This window comes from Asterias rubens, chromosome 2 (assembly GCF_902459465.1).
Source record: "Asterias rubens chromosome 2, eAstRub1.3, whole genome shotgun sequence".
Taxonomy (NCBI): Eukaryota; Metazoa; Echinodermata; class Asteroidea; order Forcipulatida; family Asteriidae; genus Asterias; species Asterias rubens.
In genome coordinates this window covers 18,881,197-18,908,981 of record NC_047063.1, presented here as the reverse complement: position 1 = coordinate 18,908,981, position 27,785 = coordinate 18,881,197, and the positions used below count along the sequence as shown (strand labels likewise).

The 27,785-nt window shown below is 40.4% G+C and overlaps 1 protein-coding gene across 1 annotated transcript in view; it reads left to right on the top strand.

Moving 5' to 3' along the window:
- Window positions 1-7,179: 7,179 nt before the first annotated feature.
- The window catches only part of LOC117306893 (sodium- and chloride-dependent GABA transporter 1-like), a 44,475-nt gene continuing 23,869 nt past the window's right edge, over window positions 7,180-27,785 (top strand). Inside the window, exons 1-2 of the mRNA XM_033791456.1 lie at window positions 7,180-8,309; window positions 26,663-26,794. Coding sequence (XP_033647347.1) covers window positions 7,994-8,309; window positions 26,663-26,794 — 448 coding nt within the window. The 5' untranslated portion in view covers window positions 7,180-7,993. The remainder of the gene's footprint in view (window positions 8,310-26,662; window positions 26,795-27,785) is intronic.

Genomic DNA, 27,785 nt, shown 5'->3' with positions numbered 1-27,785 from the left:
AAAAAAGTCTGTTTTTATTTCTGTTCTCTTTATTCTTTATTCAATTGATGTACTAATTGTATTGGGAATAAAGAACATTATTTCTTTTGTTTTATACTCGGATTTTACCCTTACATCAGCTATATAATGTTTGATTTGTGAATCCCATGGAAGTAAGCCAGTTCTTTTTTAGAACCACCCAAAACCAGTGTATTTGGCCCTCTAGTGTCGAGATGATTCCAGACTCAGAGAATTCGGACTTGAGTCAAGTCTAGAGACCAATCCGAGGTTTGAGAAAGATAGCGAATGCCTTTTTGTGTGATTTTAAAAGTTTACTAAAAGCGTGGGTTCCTATATAGATGTACCTTTCCTTGCCTTCTACCTCTAGGACCCCAGTTCGAATCACGCCGGTGGCTAATTTTTTTCTTTCCCAAACGACATTGCAATATTTTTTTCCCCTGCTGTTGTGATTGGCTCTTTCCGTCAGATTACGTCATCATGAAATTGTTTGCCCTTTTACCAAATCATTGCAGTGTCGTTTGGGAAAACAAATTCGCCACCCGGCGAGATTCGAACCGGGTCCTAGAGGTAGAAGGCAATGAAAGGTACCTCTATATAGGAACCCAAGCTTTTGTAAACTTTTTGTGTACTGTCCGCTCCAGACACTTTTGCATTTTCAATCGTGTCCGGGGCTATGCAAAAACCGTCCGGCGGACATGTACATGACTGTACATGTTGTGCGCGCGTAAACGAGCGTGCATGCACTGAACCTACGTATATGCAGCATGAATATTCACGTATTTTATGATTGCAGCGACTACCCAACGGCCGAACATTTTCCATTTCATTCATGACATGCAGTTAGCTTGTGAAAAAATGGCGAACGTGTTCCGTCGACCAAGGGCGTTTGATTTACTTTAAGGACGGTTTTGCACGGGGGCGGACACAACTGCATATGCAAATGTGTCCGGGCGGAGAAGAGTTAGGAACTACACTGCAACCCCTTTCTCACAGAAGGTCTGTAGCCAGCCTTTGCCTGTTTTACAGATATTTCCATGGTAAATGTTCCACCAGTCTATCCAACCTTGTTCCTCCTGTCAGGGTGTTTGAGCGCGAGGCCAGGCTTTCTGCTTGTTCTCATCCTTATACTGTGGCTGTGCCGAGATGTAGAACAAAGAGCTACTCCAGTAGTTTTTCCCTCGTACTGCATCTCTTTGGAACTCCTTGCCTTGTGCATGTTTCCCTTCATCCTATGATCTTCCATCTTTTATAGAGGAATGTCAATTCCTACCTTCAGCTCCACTGAGTTTCTGCATGTCTATATTTTCTTCCTTGTAGCCCTTATCCTAAAGTGGTTTTTAGCCTTGTTTTGGACGACTGTTTTCCCGCTTCTGTTCGTTTGACAAGTAATCATAGTACGAACCATTTCTTTTCAGCTCAAGTTATTCATGAAGATTTCCTAAAATGGAGTCCCAATCGTCTGCAATATTGGTCAATTGCCAGGGCCGCAAGCGATGTTTTAAACCGAGGGTGGGTGGTGGATAGGGGACATTCTTTGTTGCCGCGCTGGACACCTGTTCCTCCTTTTGACACTCACTGGCTTTTGGTAATTTAATCTATTTTGTTTCTTTGTATCTTTAATTTATCTAATTTTATTTGTATATTATTTTGTATGCCAGTGTAAAGCGCAATAAAAAATAAAACAAACAATGAAACTGAAAGAAATTTACGTAGTTCATCGAGAACTCATATCTATACTGTAGGGGCAATTAACATCGATTGGACGAATGGAGAAGAACTTGTGAGGGAGGTGAGATGGACGTCCATGGCGGTGCATGATACTACCCTTTTCACGATGTTTTTCTCCCATTGAAATCAATGTAAACAAACTGAGGCTAGAAGAAAAATTAGTCTGGTTACTTTTTGTACCATGAATATAGCATGCATCACTGTTGTTGGATACAGGGAACATGACCAAGATGGTGGTAGCATGATGAAGTTCTATTTGTGGTGGACACCTGTTACTCCAAGAAGACGGAACGCATCACTCACCCAGGAGCCTTATGGTTGGATTAGGATGCTGCAGCCGTGGCCTAAGAAAATAACCCGGGGAGCATTTGGGATCCAATCCCCCTAATCCCCTTGTATAACAGTGAACCTCTGTCCACCAAACGCTTGCTATGGGCCCTACATTCCCTCAACCCATCCCAAATAACAGCCGAAAGGTCGCGCACACTCCGATGGGGCAATCCCTTTGCCAAGATGATGTAAATATTAACGATGTGATTGGGTCTTGACTCAAGATGCTGTGGAGCATGCAGAGAGGACACTCTACGTTGACCAAGTCAAAGGTCACACTTCCCCTCGGGCGGCTTGTAGTGCAGCGACTGAGCACAGGGTGGTAGTGCCCCACCAGACCCCGCCCCTCCTCCACCTTCCCCTGCTGTATGTTCTTTATAGGTGCATGGTTTAAACTCCTTGTTGTCGTCTTCCCGTCTCGGTCTCAACTTTCCAAACTTCGGTGAAAAGCTAATGAACTTAAAGTAAAAAGAAACAGTGTAAACAATATTTAATGGCCTGCATGACGTTTCGACTCTAGCAGAATCTTTCTAAATGGCTAAAATCTGAAAGGTGTCAAAGTTAAAATCGATAAAAGTTAAAATCCGATAAAACATGCTAAACAGCAGAGTGCCTAGTAAGGGTATTTTGAAAGCAGCTCTGCAAACTCGGTCCCAGTTTATTGCTCCATGCTTACTGGGATGAGTAAACCATTAATGTTAGCACGAGTTAGATTCACTCATCCTGTTTTCAAGAGCATTATAGTCGAAACGTTGAGACATATATTAGGGACTTTTCGTTTTCGACGACGGATGGTTCTGCGACGGTAAAGATGACATTTGGCGTCATCTGCGCATGCGTCGGCTTTGAGGACGGTCGTCCCTCAATTTCTACGACAGTACTTGGAATGAATCTTCGTTGTGCTGAAAACGACAACGTTTAGCTGAACAACCGTCGCAGAACCATCCGTCGTCGAAAACGAAAAGTCCCTATTATAAGAACTCCGCGGTATTGAAGTTAACCCTATAGCGATCCACTAAAAGCTAAAGTATAGATAGTCCCGGCCGATGTTCTACTTCCGCCCGTAACAGTTAGAAGCAGGACAGTTCCCTTTCAGAACTGAGACGTCTCCCGATTTCCGAAAATCTACTCAGTTGTAATTTAACATAAAGCAAGACACGGTTCTCTAAAGAACAAAATCTGCATGGCAAGTAGACACAATGGTGTTGCTGCAAACCAAACAATCGATACCTCGCGTGCAATGCCTCAACCAAAACCCATAATATGAAGGAACACCACCCAATCACCATGTTGTGGGAAAAGGGCCCAGAATGGATTTCTGGTGGACATGATTTTAGTGTGTGAACATTTTTAAACAAAAACAATGTTCATCGACGTTTTGACCCACATTTGCTGACCCAAGACTAGAGGAACGTGCAATATGCCTTAAGTTTTTTTTTTCACAGTGGGGTATCACGTGATCACACATACATACACATCCCAACGGGGCTCGACGTGATGGAGTTTGGTAACAACCTCTTTCCCCTCCCACACGACCCTGCGAGCCGTGGGGGTAGGTGATAATGCAGGTCAGTGCAAAGGATAAGTAGATTTAACTCATACGCAGCTGAATTTGATACTTTATAGGGAATGAGGTTGTGCTGTTCCCCCGGTGCCATACACAAATGTGATGTTCATTTTAAATGGTCACGGACGTTCAACATAAAGAGATACGCGAGTCATACACTACTAGCCATCAATAAAGGGCTTAAAGGGGGTAATTGTTCGTCCTAAAACAATTTGAAATCAGACAAGGGTGCTTTTTGGCGAGCTGCTTTTAGCAGTGTGCGAGCTTATGTAATACCGATTTTGAAGTTTCAGTCTTTGAGTTGAGTTGTTTTTGGTTTGTACAAGCCAAAGTGAGATTGTTATGTATACTTGCCAGTCATTGTTTTCCGATAATGTTGAAGTTTTGGAATAATTTGTTTAAACAAAAATCAATCTCTGGTTTTGCTGTCATTCATTGGTTCTATCTGGTGATCATTATTTTATTGCAACTTCAATGACCATTGAATCCCAAGTTTCACAGGTTTGTTTGTTCACGTTAGGGATACACCAAGTGATAACTAAAAGTGTCTCTGCCTTTAAATCACGATGTCTTTAAACCTTTAACTCATCTGACATGAAGGAACCTAAGCAAATTTGTGTTAACTTTTTATTTTTTATAAAAGTGCAGAAACAAAAACTGCAATCCGGTGGTCTTGTTAGCTAAAACATTTGTAAACATTTACCAAAGTTTGTGGATTGGCAACCAAAGACGGGAAAAGGAAACGAGGTAGACAGAGAAGAAGATGGAGGGATGAAATCAGGGTAGTATGCAGGAACAACATGGGCAAGAAATAGAAACGAATGGCGCCTTGAGGAGGGCTACATCTTACACTGGATGAACACAGTCTACATGATGATGACTCAATGTCATTCACAGAGTAGAAAAATCCTTAAACAACAGAAAAATAATGAATTTTAAAAGTATGTCATCGCGGACTTTGAATCAATGATGCACCATGATCACGATGATTGATAATACTGCAGTGCGATCCGAGAAAGCTCGATACAATATTACGACTGAAGTGACGTCTAGAAACGTTTAACACACCCAAAGCACCCGCCATCCTCCCCCCTCCCCCCTCTGAACATTTGAAGACACAACTCTCAATTAAATGACTTAATGCGCATAGTTGAGTAATTCTGGCCATGCCTTAATTGATATCACCTGTCTAGGTAATCAATGCCGTAATTGAATGAGGTTACACCTCACTCATTCTCGCCACTAGTAGACGCGTCCTCTTCAATTAAAACCGCTCAGGTGAAAAACCTAATAATTGAATCACCAGTTGGTATACATATAGACAAATTTCTTTGATGCGCTTAATTGGGTCCGTGAATTAACGAGGAAAGACTCTCGCTGGCGTGGTTTGATATTATTCAAATTAGTTCGTTACCCCAAGGCGAGGATGGGGACAGCTGGAATGAGGGGTGGGGAATGGGGGGGGGGGGCTTGGTTTATGTGTATACGCTGAATGCGTTCGCAGTACGCTACATGGAAGTTATAAACATGCGTGACAACTAATTTCAGGCGAAGTATTTCGGCCCTTATCGGCCATCCGTGTCGAGTCGAGAATCCAGGGTTGAGCTGTAACGGAGGTACATCACTGTAAAAACAAGCGAAGGAAATGTTTCAGATGTTTATGTTCAGTCATTGTTATTGCCATTGATCTGGTTTTCACGTGACGTCATTAACCAGCATCATTGATGACGTCTCTTTGGGAAAGTACATGTTGCGTGTTCAAGGAGTCTAGAATTTAGCACTCCCAAATGTAGTCTTACGTCCAACGATCAAAATTTTGTCAAGCTAATCCTCGTTCTAATCGAATCAATTATGTTTTAATCAATTTCTCAAATATCTGATGATATGACTGATCCTACTGATCCTACCTATATCTAATAAAATCGATCCAATATCTTATCTAATGATCAATGATCATGTTTGAGTGCAATCTCCTTTTTATATTATATAATTATAATTGTATCATTGGCAGGGGTTCGGTTTCACACATCTGTCGATGAAAGTTTTTGTACTCTAGTTTTAACCTTGACAGCCCCTGTCCAACTTGTAATAATTGTGTATGTCTAAATAAATAAATCTGATTCAATGTCATGGGAGTCCAATCTGATCATTTGATCCAATCTGATTCAATATCTGATCCAATCTGATCTAACAATCAGGTCCAATCTGATCCACAATTCAATCTGATCCAATTCGATCCGCCTCTATAGTGAAGTTCGCCATGTGTTTCACTCCTGTGTTTACTTTAAAGGCAGTGGACACTATTTGTAATTACTCAAAATAATTATTAGCATAAAATCTTACTTGGTAACGAGTAATATGGAGAGGTTGATGGTATAAAACATTGTGAGAAACGGCTCCCTCTGAAGTGGCGTAGCTTTCGGAAAAGAAGTAATTTTCCACAAATTTGATTTCGAGACCTCAGATTTAGAATTTGAGGTCTCGAAATCAAGCATCAGAAAACACACAGCTTCATGTGACAAGGGTGTTTTTTTCTTTCATTATTATCTCGCAACTTCGACGACCAATTGATCTCGAATTTTCACAGCTTTGTCAATTACCAATAGTGTCCAGTGCCTTTAAGAAGTTCCCGTTCCATGTTGTTCTTCGCTCCAGTGCACAAACATGCCACCAGATGGGAACATTGCTCCCATTCATGATTCTGTACTTTTTCCAACTTTACTGTACACTCTAATGGCTCGGGTTTTAGGGTTCTCCGCTTGTACCTACCGTTTGAACTTGATGTCACGAACAAGAGATGAAACGTTGAACACGCCCACATCCCAAGCCCTCTGGCCCCTTATCCACAAATATCTCCCTCCTGAAAGAATACCAGTCGCTGTACCAAGCGTACGTAAGAACTGCACAAAAGCCATTCCCCTTTTCAAATGTAATATTATTAGTGCCGTCTGAGGTATTGAAAAGGACAAGAATAAAAAAGGTTAACTTCACAGGCGAGAAGTTTCGAAGGTCGAGAAAAGGTACACAGTCCCGATCCTTAAGAAAACAAACCGTTATTTCCTAGTCCTAAATAAGGGTGGAAATAAAGGTTAAAAGCAACCTTGTCAGTGAATAACAATTAATACGGCAACGGTGAAGGATTGAGTTACAACTTTTTGTAATCCGTTCCCACAATGAATGGTACATGTTTCAAAGGAGTTTTTTTTTGTGTGTTTGCATAATCTGACGCAAGGTCGGCGAATCACGAAGTGGATTCTTTTGGGGATTATGTCCTCGCGATTTGACTACATGGAAAGAAATTTAAAGTGCCCCCCCCTGCCAAATAGTTGGTTTGTTTCTTTCTTTGTATCTCTCTCCATCCGCTTATCATTTATAAATAGCCATGGCTATTCTCCCTCTTTTTTCTCCCTCTCTCTCATTTTGCAAAGTTGTCCATTACAGCACGGTTACAGCATAACTAAACCCTAGCTCTATGGTTACAGTGAACCTCTGGTAGCTCCAGCTGTTGGGATAACACAATTTGAAACAGTTTATCCCGAGAGCTTAGAGGACACGCCATCCCTGACATGATGGTTGATATAAGACACCACACCGCACAGCGCACCGTTTGACAATCAATGGCTGATGAGTTGTGACGACACGCTCAGTCTCGCGATAGTTTCTCGCCCCGTCCAATCAGTAAACGACTACCGACGTCTCGTGCGGGAGACTATACGCAAGAGTCCTGACGGTCAGGATGATGAGAGATGTACTGCTGTTTTGCCGCCACTGTTCAGTGGGAAGAGACATTTGTGAAATCACATCGTTCGAGATAGTGAAGTCGTTTTCTACTACTCCGGCTGGAGGGTAAATCGCAGAGAGCCGATTCGAGGCGCAGAGCAGCACCGAAGCGTTGTGTGTATGCGAAGTCGTCGTCCAGCGGCTTGCTTGATTCCTCTCCGAGTGGATTTGGGACCTTCAGGGTTTTTAAAGACCACCCTGAAAAAACCTAGCTCAATCTTATAGGTGTGTCGAGGTTCTTGTAGCAACACACACGGCGGTTGTCCACACACAACGGTTGTGGTCTGATCTGTAAGCCGGGGGATAGTAACAAACATCCAGGGGTGTGCGGATTTTAAGGCACTTTTGATCCAGTACCTTTCGTACCCGTCGTAAATCCGGCATTTTATGTTTACATAATACACAATAGACGGCATCGCTACTCGACCGTCGTGCGAAGCCAGTCGACCCTCTCGATGCTGACTGGTTGTTTGGTGTGATTCCTAACCCGTCTCTCTCTCTCGCAGAAAATTGCATCCGTCGAAGAGTTCCGAAGTCCCCCTCTGAAGTTGTACGGCGGATCTAGTTTTATTCGTACATCGCCGAACCATGTCGATTGTGGCAGACCCACCTCCGAACTCCCTGGGTGCGATTCACGGGGAAGAGGACCAACAAAGTTTCCCCATGAACGACAAGGATGGAAACTGCAACGCCGTGGACCACATGATTGGAGACGGCAAGGAGATGAGTCGCCTTGATCCTGAGGGGGATGGGGTGACGGAGGAGAGCACACCCAAGATTCCGGAGGGGGGCGAGAGGGATATGTGGTCCCGTAATATTGACTTTATATTCGCCTGTATCGGCTATGCTATCGGATTGGGCAACGTCTGGCGGTTTCCTTACTTGTGCTACAAGAACGGTGGAGGTAGGTTTAACAACCTGTAATTCAATTTATAAATCAGTGTCTTGAGTTTTTTTTTTATATTAACAGCAACTTGTCAATGTATACTTTTTGTAGCTGTCAAAGAATCGCAACAAAAGGAAATTTTGTTGGTAATCATGTTTTTATCACGGAAGAAATTTCATGCTAAGCAAGCAATTTTTTGTGCTTAGCGGCTCTATGAAAAAGTACAGCACCCAGCCTGAAAACAGTTCTCATTTGATCAGCAACATTTCAACACACCGTCTGCCTGTAAATGTGTGAATCAATCTCTGTTGTGCCTCGATATTGACTTTACGTGGTGAATATTACAGTGAACAATAGAGAGGTGTTGTCAAGACAAATTGATTATTTAAATATCACATTTTTTTGTCAGTGAGGTCCAAGGTTTTATGAATTATAATATTCGATATTATATTCTAACAGGTGGATACCATTGAACAATTTTCATTTATAAAAAAAATAAAAATAAAAATAAATAAAACACTACAGCAAACATATTCGCTGGTATAGATACACTACAACACCTTGGTGTTAAATGCTACACCATTGTCACATGCAATATCTATATCAAAAGATCTAAAATTACAAAAGGGTGTTAAAGTAACACACATTTTTCCAACATGTTTACATTTGTGTTATTTTAACAGTAATTGTTCCTTGTAATGAATCAATTCGTGTTTCAGCATGTCAGTACAGTACGGGTGATAGAAAGAAACCACTTGGATATACTGTGTATAACTTCACCCCTTCTTGGTTTACTGTTTAAAGGCAGTGGACACTATTGGTATTTACTCAAAATAATTATAAGCATAAAACCTTAATTGGTTACTAGTAATAGGGAGAGGTTGATAGTATATAACCTTTTGAGAAACGGTTCCCTCTGAAGTGATGTAGTTTTCGAGAGAGAAGTAATTTTCTACGAATTTGATTTCGAGACCTCAAGTTTAGAACTTAAGGTCTCGAAATCAAGCATTGAAAGTACACAACTTCGTGTGACAAGGGTGTTTTTTCTTTCATAGTTTATCTCGCAACTCCGACGACCAATCGAGCTCAAATTTTCACAAGTTTGTTATTTTATGTACATGTTGAGATACACTAAGTGAGAAGACTGGATTTTGACAATTACCAATAGTGTCCACTGCCGTTAAGTCTCGCGCGAATTCAGACATTTTGGGAACCATACTCATGAGACTTGCGTGAGTCTATTTTAAAGACAAACTGCGTGGTCGGATATTTTTTCCTCTCACATAAACAAACAAAGTACAAATATTGAACCATGAAGCTCAATGGTTGAACCGTGTCTGCGTGAAACACAAAAACCGCCAAATTTGACGTCAGCGAGCGGCAGACGTGCAATTCTTTTTCAGCCAGATCTGGCACTATAGTCACAAGTCGCTACAAATAAACAAACCTTCGAGAACACCGTGCATCGCTGAGACCTGCTATATACCGTCGATTGGAGCCAATAACGGGGGCCTGCTTGGTGTGTTGAAGGGGTCATGGTTTGGCTCCTATATCATTCAACACTTCGCATATTTATGGTAAAGGCTGTATTTCGGCTCTCTGATGGTGACATAAAACGTTTACAGACAAAGAAGTGCAGTTTAACTTATGTAATCTTTCGTCAGGGGAGGTTTTGGATCATTTTGTACTTTCCACTTGTTGAGCTGAGTTCCAGTATAAGGTCCACAATCTTAGTAATCCAATGCAGGTCTTAAACCTAGTCTTAATCCGTTGAGGTTCTAGTCAGATCTCAAATAAATTATACAGTCTCAACTCAAAGTTAGAGCTATACAGTCTCGACTCGAAAATCGAATCAAGTCTCAGTCAGTTCTTGAGGGCAAGTGCTTATAAGTCAGGTCTCAAGTTTAATCTTGACAATAGGTCCTATTAGAATGTAGTATCAACTCAAACCACGTCTAAAGTCTTCATCCCTTTGAGTCGAGTACCAAATCAGATTCCATGTGAGGAAGGTAACCACACCTCCAGTCTCAATCCCCAGAGGTACACATCCCTGGTCCCCGGCGGCTAAAGTCTCAGATCAAACCAAGACTCAAGTCTGAAGTCTTTTGCGATGTCAAGTGACAATGAACTCTTAAATTGAGTGTTAAACTCTTTTTTTTCGAGGGCTATAGTCTCATCTCAAAATCAGACAAAGTCTTAAGTTCTTGAGGTCACGTGAGTCAAGTCATAAATAAAGTCTTAAATGTATCAAGTCTTAGGGACTGTGGACTCCCTGATCAAACCTCAACACAGCAGTTTATCATCGAGGTGAGGAAGTGGAAAATTACTTCTTTCTCGAAAACTATGTCACTTCAGAGGGAGCCGTTTCTCACAATATTCAACACTATCAACCTCTCCCCATTACTCGTTACCAAATGAGGTTTTATGCTGATAGTTATTTTGAGTAATTACCAATAGTGTCCACTGCCTTTAAACCACGCGTCCATGTCACTTTCGGTTCGATCTTACTAGAGTTTGCTGGAGGCTACCAGTTTAAAACGTGAGGAATTCAGAATCATCTAGTGCATCTGTTTGTTTTCCGCATCAGGAATTCCTTCCAGACCTCGGGGGTTTGTTTGATTTTTCAACAACATGAAATAAGAAAACCGTTTATCTCCATCAAGGTCGTGCACCCCGAAAGCCCCTATGCTAAATTGTTTATACCATAGCCCTCTAACATTAAAGGGTTGGCTACTTTTTGCAGGACAAAAAAACACAAAATCCACAGATTTTCATTTAACTTACACGGTTTGAAGATAATAATGGCAGATATAGCTTCCCTAGAAATATTACTTGCTGAGGTGTTGTAGTTTTTGAGAAATGAGTTAAACAATGCCACGAAAAAAAGACTTCTAGCTAGAAGTCTTTTATTCCTATCTAAAAGCACACAAAATCGTCCAACAACGGTGTTTTTTTCTCTCATCATTTTCTCGCAATTTCGATGACCAATTAAGCTCAAATGTTCACAGGCTTGTTATTTTATGCTTATGTTGGATAAACACCAAGTGAGAAGACTGGTCTTTGACAATTACCAAAAGTGTACCTTCCTTTTAAAGGTATTATACAGCTGACATAATAATCATTTTGTTGGTGTGATGTGATCGACCATATACCTGAAATAACAAACATGTGAGTCTGTTTTGTGAGTAGGGAGAAATTAGTGGGGGAAAAAAACCATGATTTGAATCACAAATAAAGAACATTAATTGTGTTTTACCCAATACACCAAAGGCACTGTATGTCTGTTCTCAGTCAGCTTTAAAGAGTGATGTGAAAAGGTTATTTACTCATTACCTGGGCAGGAGTTTAACCCATGCCACAACAAGTTCTCTAAGAATTCGGGGCTGCATTCACAACCCAAATAAATAAATAAATAAACAAACAAATACGTGAGAACAAAAAGGTGGTGACTTTGATTGTAACGTTTTTTTATATTTATTTATTTATATTGTCTCTGAAATAGAAACTTTGATTGGCTGTTATTTTCCCGCTTCTTTCTGGATCCTTTCCTTAATCCCTTTCCCCCTCTCTTTTTCTATAAATGGATATGTATTTGTTTGTACTTGTTTTATGCCTCTGAAGAAGGTCCGGATTGGATCGAAAGCTAAGGCCATCTACCCTATTCATTATATTTATTTATAAAGTGTTATAACTGGAATACAGTTTCCCACCAACGGGGGAGGGGGGGGGGGTGTTCATTTTGAATGGGGCACGTACTCAAATAACTACTTATTGACCTTATTGACATCGATGTTTTCCTAAATCCAGTTACAGCGCAGGCCTAAGGAGAATTATGCTCAAAAGATTATGCATGAAATTGGCTTCGTAGTCGAACATTTAGTAGAAATCACAGTAATGTTTTCTCGTGTACACTACTTCTTCTTCTTTTTTTTTTTTTTGGGGGGGGGGGGGCTTAACACACGACGTTTGAATTCAAATGCCAAGTAAGATCTGATGAAGCTTCCATATCAATTTCAACCTCCTGTTTGAGAACAAGAAATGCGGAAAACAAAACAAGTAGCCACCTAAAGGCCCTGTCACACCATGGCGTATCGCCTGAACGTAAGCCAACGTATGCGAAATGTCGAAAATACGTTGGTGTACGCTGATATAAGTTTGGGGTAAGTTGGGGATACGCCGTTTACGTTAAGAACACGCTGGGATACGCTGTTAAAAATTTGAACACGTCGAGCCCGCGATTTTTGTTTTTGAGCATGTTCAAACTTTCTCGGCGTACTGAACGTGTGCTTCATACGTTCATAGAACTATGGACGTACGGTACAATGTAGGCCTATATACAAACAAAGCATGTATCAAATTCTACTCGACAGTCACATAATCGAATACGCTCCCTATATTATGATTGTAGGCTTTCAGATGAACAGTTTCATCTTTGTGTCATTCGTATCGATGTGCAATGTACATTATTTCTTTTATCATCCAGGATTTATTTTTGCATAGTGAAATGTGGGGCGGGGGCAAATGTTGAGCGTGTCCCACCTGGAGTATCAGCAGCATAAGTCGTTGAACTTTCTCTCGCTGTCAGTGGTATCATCGGACTGGGGTTGGATCTTTCCGCTCTCGCGAGAGAGAGAGCACATCCAATAAAAGATTTGCATTTGTATCCAATAAATGGTTGCGTTGCAGGCAGCTGTGTCTATTTGGGCGTCAAAGCTTAGATTATAAATGGTGAAATATGATCAAAACTATTTTCCATTGGATCATGTTCAATTAAAGGGGGTATTAAAAAGGTAAGGGATCTATGCTCTATATTAATGAGAAATGAGACCCACAATAAGAGGTAAAATTTAATTCTAAAAACCCCATTTTCCATTGGGTGTAGTTCAATTTGGGCTAGAAGTAAGGATGCATACTCAACAAATGACAAGTTTCCTGCTGCCAAAAAAATACAATCTAAACTATAAGACCTTTTCCGATAGTTATTATCTAATTTTACCAAAATTTCTCGTCGGGCGCCGAATGAACTCCGCATTTTTGTTGTATTCAATTTTTGTTTTATTAAAAAATGCAACACTGTATTCAATTCAGTTCAGTGTAATAAATGCAATTCTGTCTTCAATTCATTTCAGTGAATTAACTTCAATTTTAGTTCCATTCTCAGTATAGATGAAAATGACCTAGACCACTGTGGCAAACGTTCTTGCCAATATTGCCGCATGGAAAATTGCCGCATGGAACTTCATGCGTGGTTGACCTTCTCTTCATCTTAATCAATATCGAGGCTGCATGTTCAAAAATAGTCTGAACCCCCTCGTTGGTGAAATGGCAAGCATTGCTAATTAATACAAGGAATGCGACCAGTGGCAAAGTGGGCATGATTAAAGATACGTGCTTATTAAAGGTACAACTTCCTAAATTTTGAATCAAGAATTTGATTATAGGAGACGGAAAAACATCTACTCTTACTGTAATCATTTGGTAATCACTCTAAACTTAATGCCAATCAAAACCTTTTGGTTAGAAACCTACCCCCCCCCCTTACAGCAGGTTTCGATAGTATAAAGCATTCTGAGAAACCTTTAATTTCGGAAGTGATTATGTATAAAGATATCAGTTTTTATATCGCCCAACAATTTGAATCTGATGAGCATTTCTGTCAGTATGGTTTCTCAGATTGTGTATGCCTGTTCTGGATTATTCTTCTTGGCGTGGACATCGCTCGGTGATTTTCGGCTATAATCTCAAAAACGCGACAACCCTTTTGAAATTAAAGTTTTACATGTTAGTTTTAAAGTTTTATAGTATACTTCTACCTCAATATGGGATTAAAACAAAACCAAACGTACTGTCTTTAAGGCTCGCTGCCGGTGAACGTTCCAAAGCCAAGGCGCCATGCACAGCTAAGCGCCGAATGGCGTCATTGTGCCTGATTTTCCACATACCTCGCTTCGACGCCATTATTACCACATATCAAATATTTCCTCTGGTGATTGTTTCATTTTATTAAACAAAATAACGATCAAATTCAAGCACAGACCCAGCGATCTTATTAACATAAGATGTTGGATAACAGGATGTGTACCGTAGGTAAATGCTAAGCGGGAATTTTGCAGGGAACCCGTTACCAACAACAGTACAAATCGCATGGCGTTTTAGCCGATAACCCAGTCCCCTAAAGCTTTTAAAAGCAGACCTTGTCAACGCTCTGTAATGTTTGCACGTGAAGTAATCATTTTTCGTGAAACATGCCCCCCGGTACTAGTCAACTTACAATAAATTATTCAGACAGTTGAAAAGTTGGAGCCTTTGGGAATAAATATTTATGCTACGAAGAACAATTTATATAATTCCAAGTGACGTCTTAACCCATTCACATTTTGACAACACTTCATTTTGATTGGGGGTGTGCTCTATGGGTTTACGTGTGACGGTGTGAAGTGACTAAACATTGACAAACTTGTTGAACTGATGTGAAGTACCGTACCTTAAACGCAGTCTTTGATTTTTGAAATAGCAGGCTGACATTACAGGCTCTGGACACCTTGGATAATTGTCAAAGACCAGTCTACTTCTCACTTAGTGTATCTCAACAATTGCATAAAATAACAAACTTGTGAAAATTTGAACGCAATTGGTCGTCGAAGTTGCGAGAGAACAATGACAGAAAAACAACCCTTTTTCGCACAAGTTGTTTGCTTTCAGATGCCTTGACGTCGAGACCTCAGCTGATACTCAATTCAAATATTTTAGTGAGATTTACCTCTTTCTAAAAAAACTACATTACTTCAGAGGTAGTCGTTTCTTACACTGTTTTACGAAAATTTGCACCAGTCATTATTATTACTATTATAAACAAAAAAGTGTCAAAAGTACCATTTTCTAATCATAACGGATCTAGTCTATCCGATAAAACAATAGACAGTAGCATTGGTGACGTGACAGTTTGTTATATCCGATTGCAGAGTACTGGCAAACCATTTGTGTCTCTGCACATTCAACTGTCGGAAATACACCTAGAACCTATATAGTTGCATTGCATTGCATTAACCATACCGTGACGTCATTAGACAGGAGTTAAAAAAATTGTACTCGAGACAGACAGAACTTCAAATAGCGAAATCGCATCAGTATAGTTTGGCGGTTCAATACGAAGTTCAACCTGCCTCCACGAGGCAATGGCCACTCCACACCATAACATAACATAACATATACCATAACAAATACAATTTATAAGGCGCTATTCCATCAAGATCTATAGCGCACTGGAAAGAAATTAACATGGGAAAAGGTCATTCTTTGGGACTTGCAGAAAAGGGTAACAGATTCCCCAATGACAGTAGGAAGATTGTTCAAAATCATTGGCCCAACAAAACTGAAAGCTTTTTGACCGAGAACTTTGTTTGCTCAGGAAAATTTCAAGCCATGCATGCCAAGTTTGGTCCGAAGAAATCGTGGAGGAGTGTAATGTGACCGTAAAGTGGAAATGTATCGAGGAGGATTGTTTTGTTCAAGCATTTTAAAACAAGAAGAAAAATTTTAAAACTGATTCGTTCTCTAATTGGTAGCCAATGAAGTTCCCTAAATGGGGGGGGGGGGGGGGGGGGGTAATACTGTTCTCTCAAGGGTGTGGAACCTATAAAACGAGCTTCACTATTGTGTAAACCAGACTGATTAACACTGTCAAATTGACGATCAAAACGTCCACACATTTGTTCTGATGTTGTCAATGTCTATTGCACATTCTTATTATTTCTTCTTCCCAGTAAAGATTGCAATTATTGCGTTGATTAAATGTCGTGCAGTGCGTTCCCGGTGGCATGGGGCGAGACACGGCGGGGTGTACGGTAAAGGTACAGTCGGTCTTTGGTCGCAGTGAATGCGCTTTCAATGAACGGATATAAATAGTCCTTTCATTATACACAATTAAAAAGAACTACTGGGAACTGTCCACGCCAGCCCCTGCCTGCTGTAATTGGTATACACGGCTGACGGTGGACTTGGATTATTAGAGAATGGTTTACCCGTAAACACCCATGGGCCATTTAAGACTCATTAAAACGTAATACTCGCGCCAAGAATCAACCTGAGTGCCAGTGACACAGTGACACTTGAGCCACAAGTTCAACTGATAATATAAATTCAAAGGGTTTTCAAAGTTTGGGTTTTGTTCGTCGGGCACAGGGTCCTGCTTGCCAAAAATTTGTGTATGTTTCCACCCTTATTTATTTGGCTGGCATTTCTGCCTCTTGAACAAAATGTGCGGTTCTTGTTTATTTTATTTGCCAGCAGCAATCTCACTTCTCTTGTACTTAGTTTAACAGAATCCATCAACGGAGGAGTACAGAAACTTGACAGGATATGGAAGACCACATTAGTTCTTAAAATGTGCAGTTTTGTTTATATCTATCAGTAAGAATTGCCCTTTCAACGGTTTGCTCTTCCCGCTGGTGTCCTTGCTCTTTCGCTGGTGTCCTTTTGGCAACCTTGATTATTAGAGCTCACACACAGTCTGTGTGAAGAACGGTGAGACTGCGCATGTTCACTCGATCTTAATTAAGTTATCTGCGTTTCTAAATTTGTCCATTTACCATAAACTACACTGAGAATGTTCTGGCACATCCATATTGAATCAGTGATATCTTGCCCTGTCTTTGACCTCTGTTTGACCAGTGACGTAACCTGGGGACAGCAGCCCCCCGCCCCCTTGCTCTCCAATGAGCTCAAAAAGATGCACAAAAGAATTGTTCGATTTAAAAAGCCTCCAATTTATGTATTTAACCCAACCCTAAAAAAAATGAAATCAAATAAATAGAAATAATAACATGAGTAGGGTAGATGGCCTTAAGATTTCGAACCAAACCGGAAATTCAGAGGCATAAATAAATAAATACAAATAAATGAATAACTAATATGAAGGGGAAAAAAAACAAGTTAATAAAAACAGCCTGGTTATGCCACTGCTGTGGAACCAGGTTCGAATTCCGTCTATACGTTGCCTCGAAAGTAGATTGGGTTTTCAGTCCCCGTTAGATCATGATAACGCGGTGTTTTTCATTCAAAATGTTTTTGGGTTTTTTCCTCCAACATCTAAAACTGAGCATCCTCTTCGCGTTCCCTATACAGGTATCCTCAGGCTTTGGGGTCACAGTGCTATAGTCGCTTGTTGATGGTTCGTTGGTTTTAGAACGAGAAAAAATATCCGAATTAAAGACACTGGACACTATTGGTAATTGTCAAAGACCAGTCTTCTCACTTGGTGCATCATTCTCAACATGTGCATAAAAAAACAAACCTGTAAAAAACTGAGCTCAATTTGTCGGGGAAGTTGTGAGATAACAATGAAAGAAAAACATCCTCTTGATTTTGAGACCTCAAAATTTAATTCAGAGGTCTCGAAAATTACTTCTTTCTCGAAAACTACATTACTTCAGAGGGCGCCGTTTCTCACAATGTTTTAAACTATCAACCTCTCGCCATTACTCGTTACCAAGTAAGGTTTTATGCTAATAATTATTTTGAGTAATTACCAATAGTGGCCACTGTCTTTAACATAGTAAATAAGGTATTCTAAAAGGGTACATTTTACTCTAAAATTAGTACAAAACTGTAACTCCCAAGAAACCCATTAACGCCTGTTGCAATCATGTTTTCTCACAAGCTATTTTACTTTGACATGTTGTTCCAAAAAGCAGAGACCGACATAATCGATGTACTGTACCGTGCTAACTGTGACAATTGTTGGTGTGGGAGGGGACAAAAGTCTGTTAACTTTGGGGGTTGTTATGCTACACACTTTGCTTTTCATCACAACAAAAACCCAGAATGGTATTGATGTGCATTGAACGCATTGTAATATTAAACTAGATACTGAACGACCCCTGTTGACGTCTGTATATAATGTAATTTTATGTAACATCTATTGGATGCAGTCACGGACAATTATTGAGCGGCATAACTTAATTAGTGCCAAATTACATCAGAGAGAAATTTCTATGTCTAGATTAAAGGCAAGTTAAAAAACCAATTTGACGTAATGGTAAGTGATGCTAGGAGGGGGGGGGGAACTGTGGCTGGAACATGCGGGAGGTCTTCGAATGTCAAGGCTTTAGATTCAGAGAAATTGGTGCATGATTTTTACATTGAAATCATTAGTCATGCATCATCCTTCATGACTGTTGATTATTGTGCATAATTTGACTTGTTATGGTATGACGTGCAGTTGTTCGTGAAGTCTGCTGAATGCTGTTAGCAGCGAAACAGATAAAATACACGTTAAATTTGCATATAGATTTGGGGACATTAGGGGTTTATTAAGCCCTTACAATATAGTATTTTTTTGTTGTGTAAGCATTGTATGCTCAGCTCAATATTTTTTCCGAGTTCTAAGGAAAGAAATATTCACAGACATCTGCTTTAGAATGACAATGTCGTGGGTTCGAATCCCACCCGTGTTATATGCCTCTGGATATGCACAAAATACTCACATACTTTGTTAACAATACTGTTCAAATTTCCAGACGTGTTTTAAATGCAGTGGACAACTATTGGTAATTACTCAAAATAATTATTAGCATAAAACCTCACTTGGTGACGAGTAACGGGGAGAGGTTGATAGTATACAACATTGTGAGAAACGGCTCCCTCTGAAGTGACGTAGTTTTCGAGAAGAAGTAATTTTCCACGAGTTTGATTTCGAGACCTCAGGTTTAGAACTTGGGGTCTCGAAATCAACCATCTAAACGCACACAACTTCGTGTGACAAGGGTGTTTTTTTCTTTCACTATTATCTCACAATTTCGACGACCAATTGAGCTCAAATTTTCACAGGTTTGTTATTTTATGCATATGTTGAGATACACCAAGTGAGAAGACTGGTCTTTGACAATTACCAATAGTGTCCAGTATCTTTAAAGATAATATACAGAATCCTTACTGCATGGGTATATTACACGTTTAGAAATTTGTTGTTAAAACAATCCATTTCAAAAGGAAATTTTCTAGCTCAGACACGAAATGGAAACACAAGCCCAGGTTCAATTAAAACCAAAATCATCACACCATTGATTTGACAATCTTTGGCTCGTGTATGTTATCAACAAAACAAAATCTTAAATTTCAATTATTTCTCCGTTGGTTTTGTTGCGGAAAACATTTCTATGATTAAAAACCTTGAGAATTTTATTACGCGTCCGAATCCAAGTGAAAAGTGGACAGAATTTTCTCTCCAATTTTGGCCGTTAAGCAATTTGCTATAGTGGTGTAAACACCGAAGGTCAGAAGCGAAATCGCAACCCTTTCTGTTTAAAGGCTCTGGACACTATTGGTAATTGTCAAAGACCAGTCTTCTCACTTAGTTTATCTCAACATACGCATAAAATAACAAACCTGTGAAAATTTGAGCTCAATTGGTCGTCGAAGTTGCGAGATAACTATGCAAGAAAAAAAAACACATTTGTCACACGAAGTTGTGTTCTTTTTGAGACCTCAAACTCTAAATCTGAGGTCTCGAAATCAAATTCGTGGAAATATTTACTTCTTTCTCGAAAACTACGTTACATCAGAGGGAGCCGTTTCTCTATCAACAGCTCTCTATTGCTCATTACCGAGTTAGTTTACGTGCCAATAATTATTTTTAGTAAATACCAATAGTTACCACTGCCTTGGCAGTGGACACTATTGGTAATTACTCAAAATAATTGTTAGCTTAAAAAAATTACTTGGTAACAAGCGATGGAGAGCTAATGATAGTGTGAAACACTGTGAGAAACGGCTCCCTCTGAAGTATTTTTTTTTTTAGTTTTTTATTTTATTTATACTTCACCATTTAAGCATTGTTTAGGCATCTGCATGTAAGCATTCAACATAATTTGTGCAACAAGGAATTTGCAACTTCGCCAAAACCAAATGTTCACAATGTTCTTTATGCATGTTTGGACGCACCAATGGAGAATACTGGTCTTTGACAATGAGCAAATGAGGTGTCCAGTGCCTTTAAGAAGCACATTATGCGGATGACGGAGAGTGGTGAAGGACCTTGTATATTAAAGGAAGCCGTGTCCGACCCTGCTTTACCAAGATTATTGTCAGTGACTGTGTGTTCCCGCCATAAATGCAAGAGTATAAAAGAGAAAGCGGTTCTAACTGACTCTCAAACGACAAAAGCGATTCGGTATCTTGATTTGCAAAAAGAACGTGCCGTACTAATAAAAACTCGGCCGGCGCTTTCTTATCAGTTGTCGGTTCAGTTTTGAAGATAAAGGCCGTATCCGAGTCGGCTACAGCTATACGGCTACGGCTGTTGCTAAGGGTGTTTGTCCTTCATCTGAACACATGATGACGCGGACATCTAGCCGTAGCCGTATTCGAGTCGACTACAGCTACGGCTACGGCTGTTGCTAAGGGTGTTTGTCCTTCACCTGAACACATAATGACGCGGACATCTAGCCGTAGCCGTATCCGAGTCGGCTACAGCTACGGCTACAACTGTTGCTAAGGGTGTTTGTCCTATACTTCAACGCATGATGACGCGGATATCTAGCCGTAGCCGTATAGTCGTAGCTGTAGCCGCCTGTTCGGGACATGGCCTTAGAGTCAATCATAAGCTCTTTAAAAGGGAACACTCTGTTTTGTTTTGTTTTTCTCGTGCAGTGCGATGACAAATTTAGTGTAAAACTTTAACAGATTTCTTTTATACATATGTTGGGATTACAGTGAGAATACTGGTCTTTTCTTTTTCTTTTTAACGTGGACAATAAAAAAAAAAAAATTCTGTTCTTTGACAATACCCAAAGGTGTCCAGGCGTGGACTCGACCAGACTCACCTGGTAAAAACTGTAATTCACTCGTAAAGGCAGTGATGGGCGCTATTTGGCAACATTATACTCGAAATAATGGTAAAAAAAAAACTTACTTGGTAACGAGCAATGGAGAACTGCTGATAGTATAAAATATTGTGGGAAGCAGCTCCCTCTTAAGTAACGTATTTTATTTTGCTCACAATATTTAAAGATTTAAGCCTCGAGGCCTTTTATGAGGCATCTGGAAGCACTGAAACTTTGTGAGAAACGGCTCTCTCTGAAGTAACTTAGTTTTTGAGAAAGAAGTAGTTTCTCACTAAAATATTTGAATTGAAATCAAGACCTCAGCTGAGGTCTCGAATTCAAGGCAACTGAAAACACACAACTTGTGTGAAAAGGATGCTTTTTCTTCCTTTATTTTCGTACAACTTCAATGACCAATTGAGCCCAGATTTTCACAGATTTATTATTGTATGCACATGTTGGGAAACACCAAGTGAGAATACTGGTCTTTGACAACTACCAAATGTGGCCGGTGTCTTTAACTCTGAGGGAATTTGCATCCCCCCCCCCTTCGCTCCCTGCAGCGAGCAGGGCATAATGAAATTACTACGTCTCATTTGACTGTCCGTCTCACCGCATCTTGATGCTTTCCCGATTGAACTGATTGCATTACGATTCGAACCTCTCCTCGATTTTGTACTCAACTGATCGGTTTATCCTTCCACAGGAACGACGAGAATTTTAGTTTTGTTTTAAAGGCAAGGTATACTGAGTGTGTTGGAGAAAACGATTATAGCAAACTTATATAAACGCACCACTGTTTCTAGGACTCCGTTATTGTTTGTTCAAAACACTTAAGATTCATCTTAAGATGAGTAGTCGATCAGTGTTGCCATGGTTAGCTCTAGCAGTTCAGATCGATACACTTATCGATACACTTATCGATACTGAAAGACACTGGACACCATTGCTAACTGTCAAAGACCAGTCGTCTCACTTGCTGTATCTCAAGATATGCATAAAAAACAAACCTGTGAACATTTGAGCTTTAATCGGTCGTCGAAGTTGCTAGATAGTAATGAAAGAAAAAACACCCTTGTCACACGAAGTTGTGTAATTTCAGATGCTTGATTTCGAGACCTCAAATTCTAAATCTGAGGTCTCATGGTAGCTGATGCCTAACATCCATATGGAATTCGAATTGGGGTGCTAACCCTGTTTCAACCCTAGGAGTATAGGTGGTAACGTGCCCCTGGAGACAGTTGATTTGGGTCGATGTCCCAAATCGGTTGTGCAGCCTATAGTTTGGAGTGGTCGTCATGCCCTTGTAAATAAGCCGATTTCTTATCGAAAAATATGTTTATTAATAACAAGAAAGCTATATATCAGAAACCCTGTTGCATTATCCGTCGTTCAGCGCGTATGTGGACACTATCGGTAATTACTCAAAATACTTATTAGCATAAAATCTTACTTGGTAACGAGTAATGGGGGAAGTTGATAGTAGAAACATTGTGAGAAACGGCTCCCTTTTCGAGAAAGAAGTAAATTTTCCACGAATTTGATTTCGGGACCTCAAGTTTAGAATTTGAGGTCGATGGCCCAAATCGGTTGTGCAGCCTATAGTTTGGAGTGGTCGTCATGCCCTTGTAAATAAGCCGATTTCTTATCGAAAAATATGTTTATTAATAACAAGAAAGCTTTATATCAGAAACCCTGTTGCATCATCCGTCGTTCAACGCGTATGTTTGAGATGACTGTAAGGGCCTGCCGTTTATGGATTGACGACACATTATCGATCAATGGTACGGCAGGCCTATTTAAGTCTGCAGGAGCCCAATTTCAGAAATAAAAACACTTTTGCTTTACACTTAAAGGCAGTGGACACTATTGGTAACTACTCAAAATAGTTATTAACATAAAACCTTACTTGGTAACGAGTAATGGGGGGAGGTTGATAGTAGAAACATTGTGAGAAACGGCTCCCTTTTCGAGAAAGAAGTAAATTTTCCACGACTTTGATTTCGAGACCTCAGGTTTAGAATCTGAGGTCTCGAAATCAAGCATCTGAAAACACACAACTTCGTGTGACAAGGGTGTTTTTTCAGTCATTATTATCTCTCAACACTTCGACGACCAATTGAGCTCAAATGTTCACAGGTTTGTTATTTTATGCATATCTTGAGATACAGCAAGTGAGAAGAGTGGTCTTTGACAATTACCAATAGTGTCCAGTGTCTTGAAATAGTATATTGGGATAACTTGTTTCCATTGTATTGTTAATTGATGTACCAAGAATGCACGAAACCGAACACTATGTGACGTTACAATATCATGAAGTTCACTATTCTCAGTGGGATTGATAAATAGAGCAATGTGCATATAAGTCGAGTGAGAACCGATTGTATTCAAAAATTATCCATAATTTGAAACAGGAGACAATGTTAGCAGACATCTTTGCGGTCTACTTGTTTTCTGAGAATACCTTCTTAGCCAAGCCAGCTGCATGCTTGGCCTGTCCGGGATTTAAGCCATCAAACACAAACCGTGGAATAATGAATGACACCCAGGGATTGCCACTCGGTCCCTCGTAAAAGAAACAGGAAAATCGAAAATTCAAATACTCGTAAGTGGCTTTATAGTGATTGGCTCGGGCGCCCTGGTTTTAATATATGTATCTTGATAATTCAGGAAAAAGACGGGACTACAATCTTGTCCCGTTTTCACCTCTAGATGTGGAAGTGGGAAACAGCTTACCATCAATCTGAAACTGTGAATTGATTTCAGAATTTCAATATCATCCGCAAGTTGTAAAGAAACCTGCGATTTAAGTGGTGAATTTCTTAGCAATCTGTTTAATTAATGACTGTAATTAGCGGTGGCTGTGTCCGTAACCCGAATCCCGGACTATGTAAACACTCCGCTTTGGTCAGTTTGTTAGATACCGTCGGTGTTAAGTGCAAACTGTTTTCATTATGGATTTCAAGCGACTAATTTATTTTTTTAATTTTGTAACATCGTATACATGCTGTTTCCTGTCCAGATTTGTGTGGTACAATGGATTAACCATAGGGCTAGGGGGCAGGGGCAGGGGCAGAGAGCGGGAGTCCCACGCTGACACCCTCCCCTCCCGCCTCATCGAAGAAAGTCAAATCCAACTTAGTTTTAGCGACGTGACAATAGACAACGGAAATAATGAGTCTCCCAAAAGCGTCATCTGGAGATTCAAATTTGTTGAAATCGTTTTATTTATTTCTGATTAACGTGAGGAGAGGGGGGGGGAGCTAGATGAGGTGCTATATGCTTAGGCCTACTACCATGACCATGTTTTTTTTTTTATTTATATAAAATTATGCTTTCTTCAGAAGTATGAGCCTACCTACAAGCGTTGGAATCTTTGAATTTGGGAAATGACGGTTTCATCTTTACTCGGAACTGGTGAAGCTTGAACACCGAACCAGTAGCAGGGTCACAGTTTTTTTTTACAGGGGTGTTTTTTATTATCTAATAATACATCCAAGGGGAGGAGGAGGGACGGGGAAAAATGAAGGTAAACCAGGGGAAACTAAAAAGAGAAGAGAAAATTATGGCGCATTGAGGCTGATCCAGCAGGTACACCAGCCGCCATAAATCGAACTTAAGGGTTTCCGCTCTCAAGCTGGTTAAACAATCAGTGAACCATTTTGTCCGTTAATCTGTATTAGTGATGCACGCATGGGCTATCCAAATAGTGTTTGGGATGTCTTGGGTTGTAAATCCCTGGCCGGGCTGCCGCACCGCAGCTCCCCCCTTGATGGCTCCGCCGGGGAGGCTGGGCTTCGATCGGTCGGCAGGAGCTGCAGTTGTCGCTCGCCCGACCGCTGATCGACTCAAAACCACTCGATTTTTTTTCTTCCTCGTCTTCTTTTAGACAAACCCTCGATATGTCATGCACTAAACACTTCCGATTGAAGTTTTTCCGCAGGGGGATTGTGACAGTTTGGTTAGAGTTTTATTTTATTTTTTAATGTTGTCGTCTGGAAACGGAAACGATTTCGTGGCCCCCAAGGTTGGACTCTGAGGCCGGTGATGGCAGGCGCTGTTCTCGTCACTGCAGTTGTCATCGTTAAATCAGATAAACTCAGACTGAACTCGTATGTATTTCAGGATGTTGTTATACAATTAGCAAAACCACCACTGGACCCTTTCAAAAACTTGATCTTCACTGTTTTTGTACACTAAGTCTCTTGTGGTTATAGTTACTCAGTGTTCTTCTTTCATTTTATAGCTATTTTGTATCCTTCGCAGCAGCCATCTTGGTTGCATTTCTTATATTCATTGTAGGTAATTAAAACCTGGTAGAGAAAATGCAGAAGACTAAAATACTGCCCACGCTGTCTGCAAAGCCTTTGAATTTACACAAGCACTGAATTTCCCTAATCGTAAAATGGCGTTTGTTTTAACAAAATCGCTCCCCTTTCGGCAAAAATCGAGCTCTGTGGTATGAAATCAATGTGTTGATCTCAACACCAATAGGGATTGATTATTTCCTGGTAATGAACGCAAATAAACAAATAACTGGGTAGCCTTATAACTGCAATACAACCATGGGCTGTGTATGGTCCACGGTTCGAATCCCATTTGACATCCGAAACCTTTTGTGTATTCTCTCTTGTCTTCCATGCCTAGGATTACGGCTTTGGGGTGTGTTTGTTCTTAGCTGTAAACTTTGACCCAAGAATCAGTCACAAACTCGACCGTGAGTCTAACTCAGACTCGACCCAAATTGCCTTGTCACTCCGACTCGACCTGACTTGTGACTCTGACTCGACCGAAACGATTCGTGACTCTGACTCAGACTCGACCTGACGTGTGACTCTTGACTCAGACTCGACCTGACTTGTGACTCTGACTCGACCCAAACGACTTGTGACTCTGACTCTGACTCTTAGACTCGACCCATATGACTTTAATTAACCTCCCAGATTCAAATGTGGATTAAGAGTGATATCGTTTTCCAAACCGCATTTCTGGGAAATGAGACATTTTGTAAAATGCATTACTTATCCATTTTCAAGATAGCGCTCTCGATAAAAACTTTGTTTTTTTGTGATGGCCTTCTGTCCGCAACAAAACTCGTCCTGCCTTTTTTTATTTAATCACTCGACCGTGTCTCAAAGTGAAGGTGGCTAGCTGACAAGATGGCCGCCGAGTGCTTAATGCCAACCAGATCGGGTGTAGACGGACCTCATGTAGGTTAATTTGTAATAATATCAGCAATTTCATATTTCATGGTTACCCGACGTCGTGAAATGTTTCGTGGATTGAAATTAATTGAGTTATATTACATGGTAATTCTACCATTCAGGACTTTTATTTGCAGACAAAGTTTGAGGCATTTTGATAATTTAACTTGACAAAAATAATTCTGCCTGCAAGAAGTAGGGCCTGCATGGCATAGTGGATTTTCAAAAGCTGTTAATTTCGCATTCGCTATTTGTAACACTGACAATTTTTTCAGAACTTAGTTTATACAAAGCCCTGTCTAAAATTTGTATTTACTGTATGCACCTTTTGTTTTTGTCTTTACAGGTGCCTTTTTGTTGCCGTACACAATAGCCCTGCTGGTCGCCGGGGTACCAGTGTTTTTCTTCGAGGTTTCCATTGGTCAGTTTCTCAGCCTAGGTGGTCTTAGCATTTGGAAGATTTGCCCACTTTTCAAAGGTAACGTATTCAAATGCTTTTACAAAATACGACAATAAAAAATGTTTACATTCAAAATCCATCCTAATAAGAACAAACCGGATTCAATTTGAAGAGCTTGTGTCGCACTGTACTTTGCGCTATTAACTTGAGATGACGTATTTAAAAACAGTGACTGCATGCTTTATATTCGTGACTGCCCTATATTCCGTCACCCCATGTTCCGACAACCCAATGTTCCGAAGACCAATTCGTGATTTACATCATAGGGTTGCGGATTGGGTTAAGGGTCTTCCTCTTTCGAGTTAGTGATCAATTTCAAACATTTGGCCACGATTGGGCACACCTCACAGCCTTCTCGTTTTGCCGCCGTAGGGTGAAACCCGGTTTATATTACCTGCGAATGCGATATGGCTTTTGACGTCACAAAATTTGTAACGGATAATTCCCAACAGTTGAGCTGTGTTCAACAACTGCGAAACACTAGGCTTCAAAAACAGCCATGTGACGTCAAGATGCGAAACATAGGGGTATAACAAGGGAACTATACATTCTCCACTTGCTATCCTTACTTGGGGGGGGGGGGGGTATACCAAGACGGGGGGAATATGTTGCAGTATATCCTAAACATTCGCTGTGAAAATAGCCATGTGACGTCAACATTTTGGAACACTTCCATACGTCTCTTATTGGGGGGGGGGGGGTACACAGAGGAAGAGGGAGATATGTTGCAGTATCCAGGGCAAACACTATTTGTAAATAAAACAGTGTTGATGTTTAGTCTCGATCCGGACATTGTTGTATTTGGCGTGTACCTTTCGTCATCTTGTGTAAGATGACATGTGGTGTCCAACATGAAGTGGACATGAAGTTTGTGGACTGTGCGTTCAATACACACAAAACAAACGAGAACTATAGGTCTGTCTTTTGACTTGGCTGGCAGTGGTTTTGTTTTCTGGTATAACGCACATGGGCCAATTTCATAGAGCTGCTTAAAGGCAGTGGACACTAT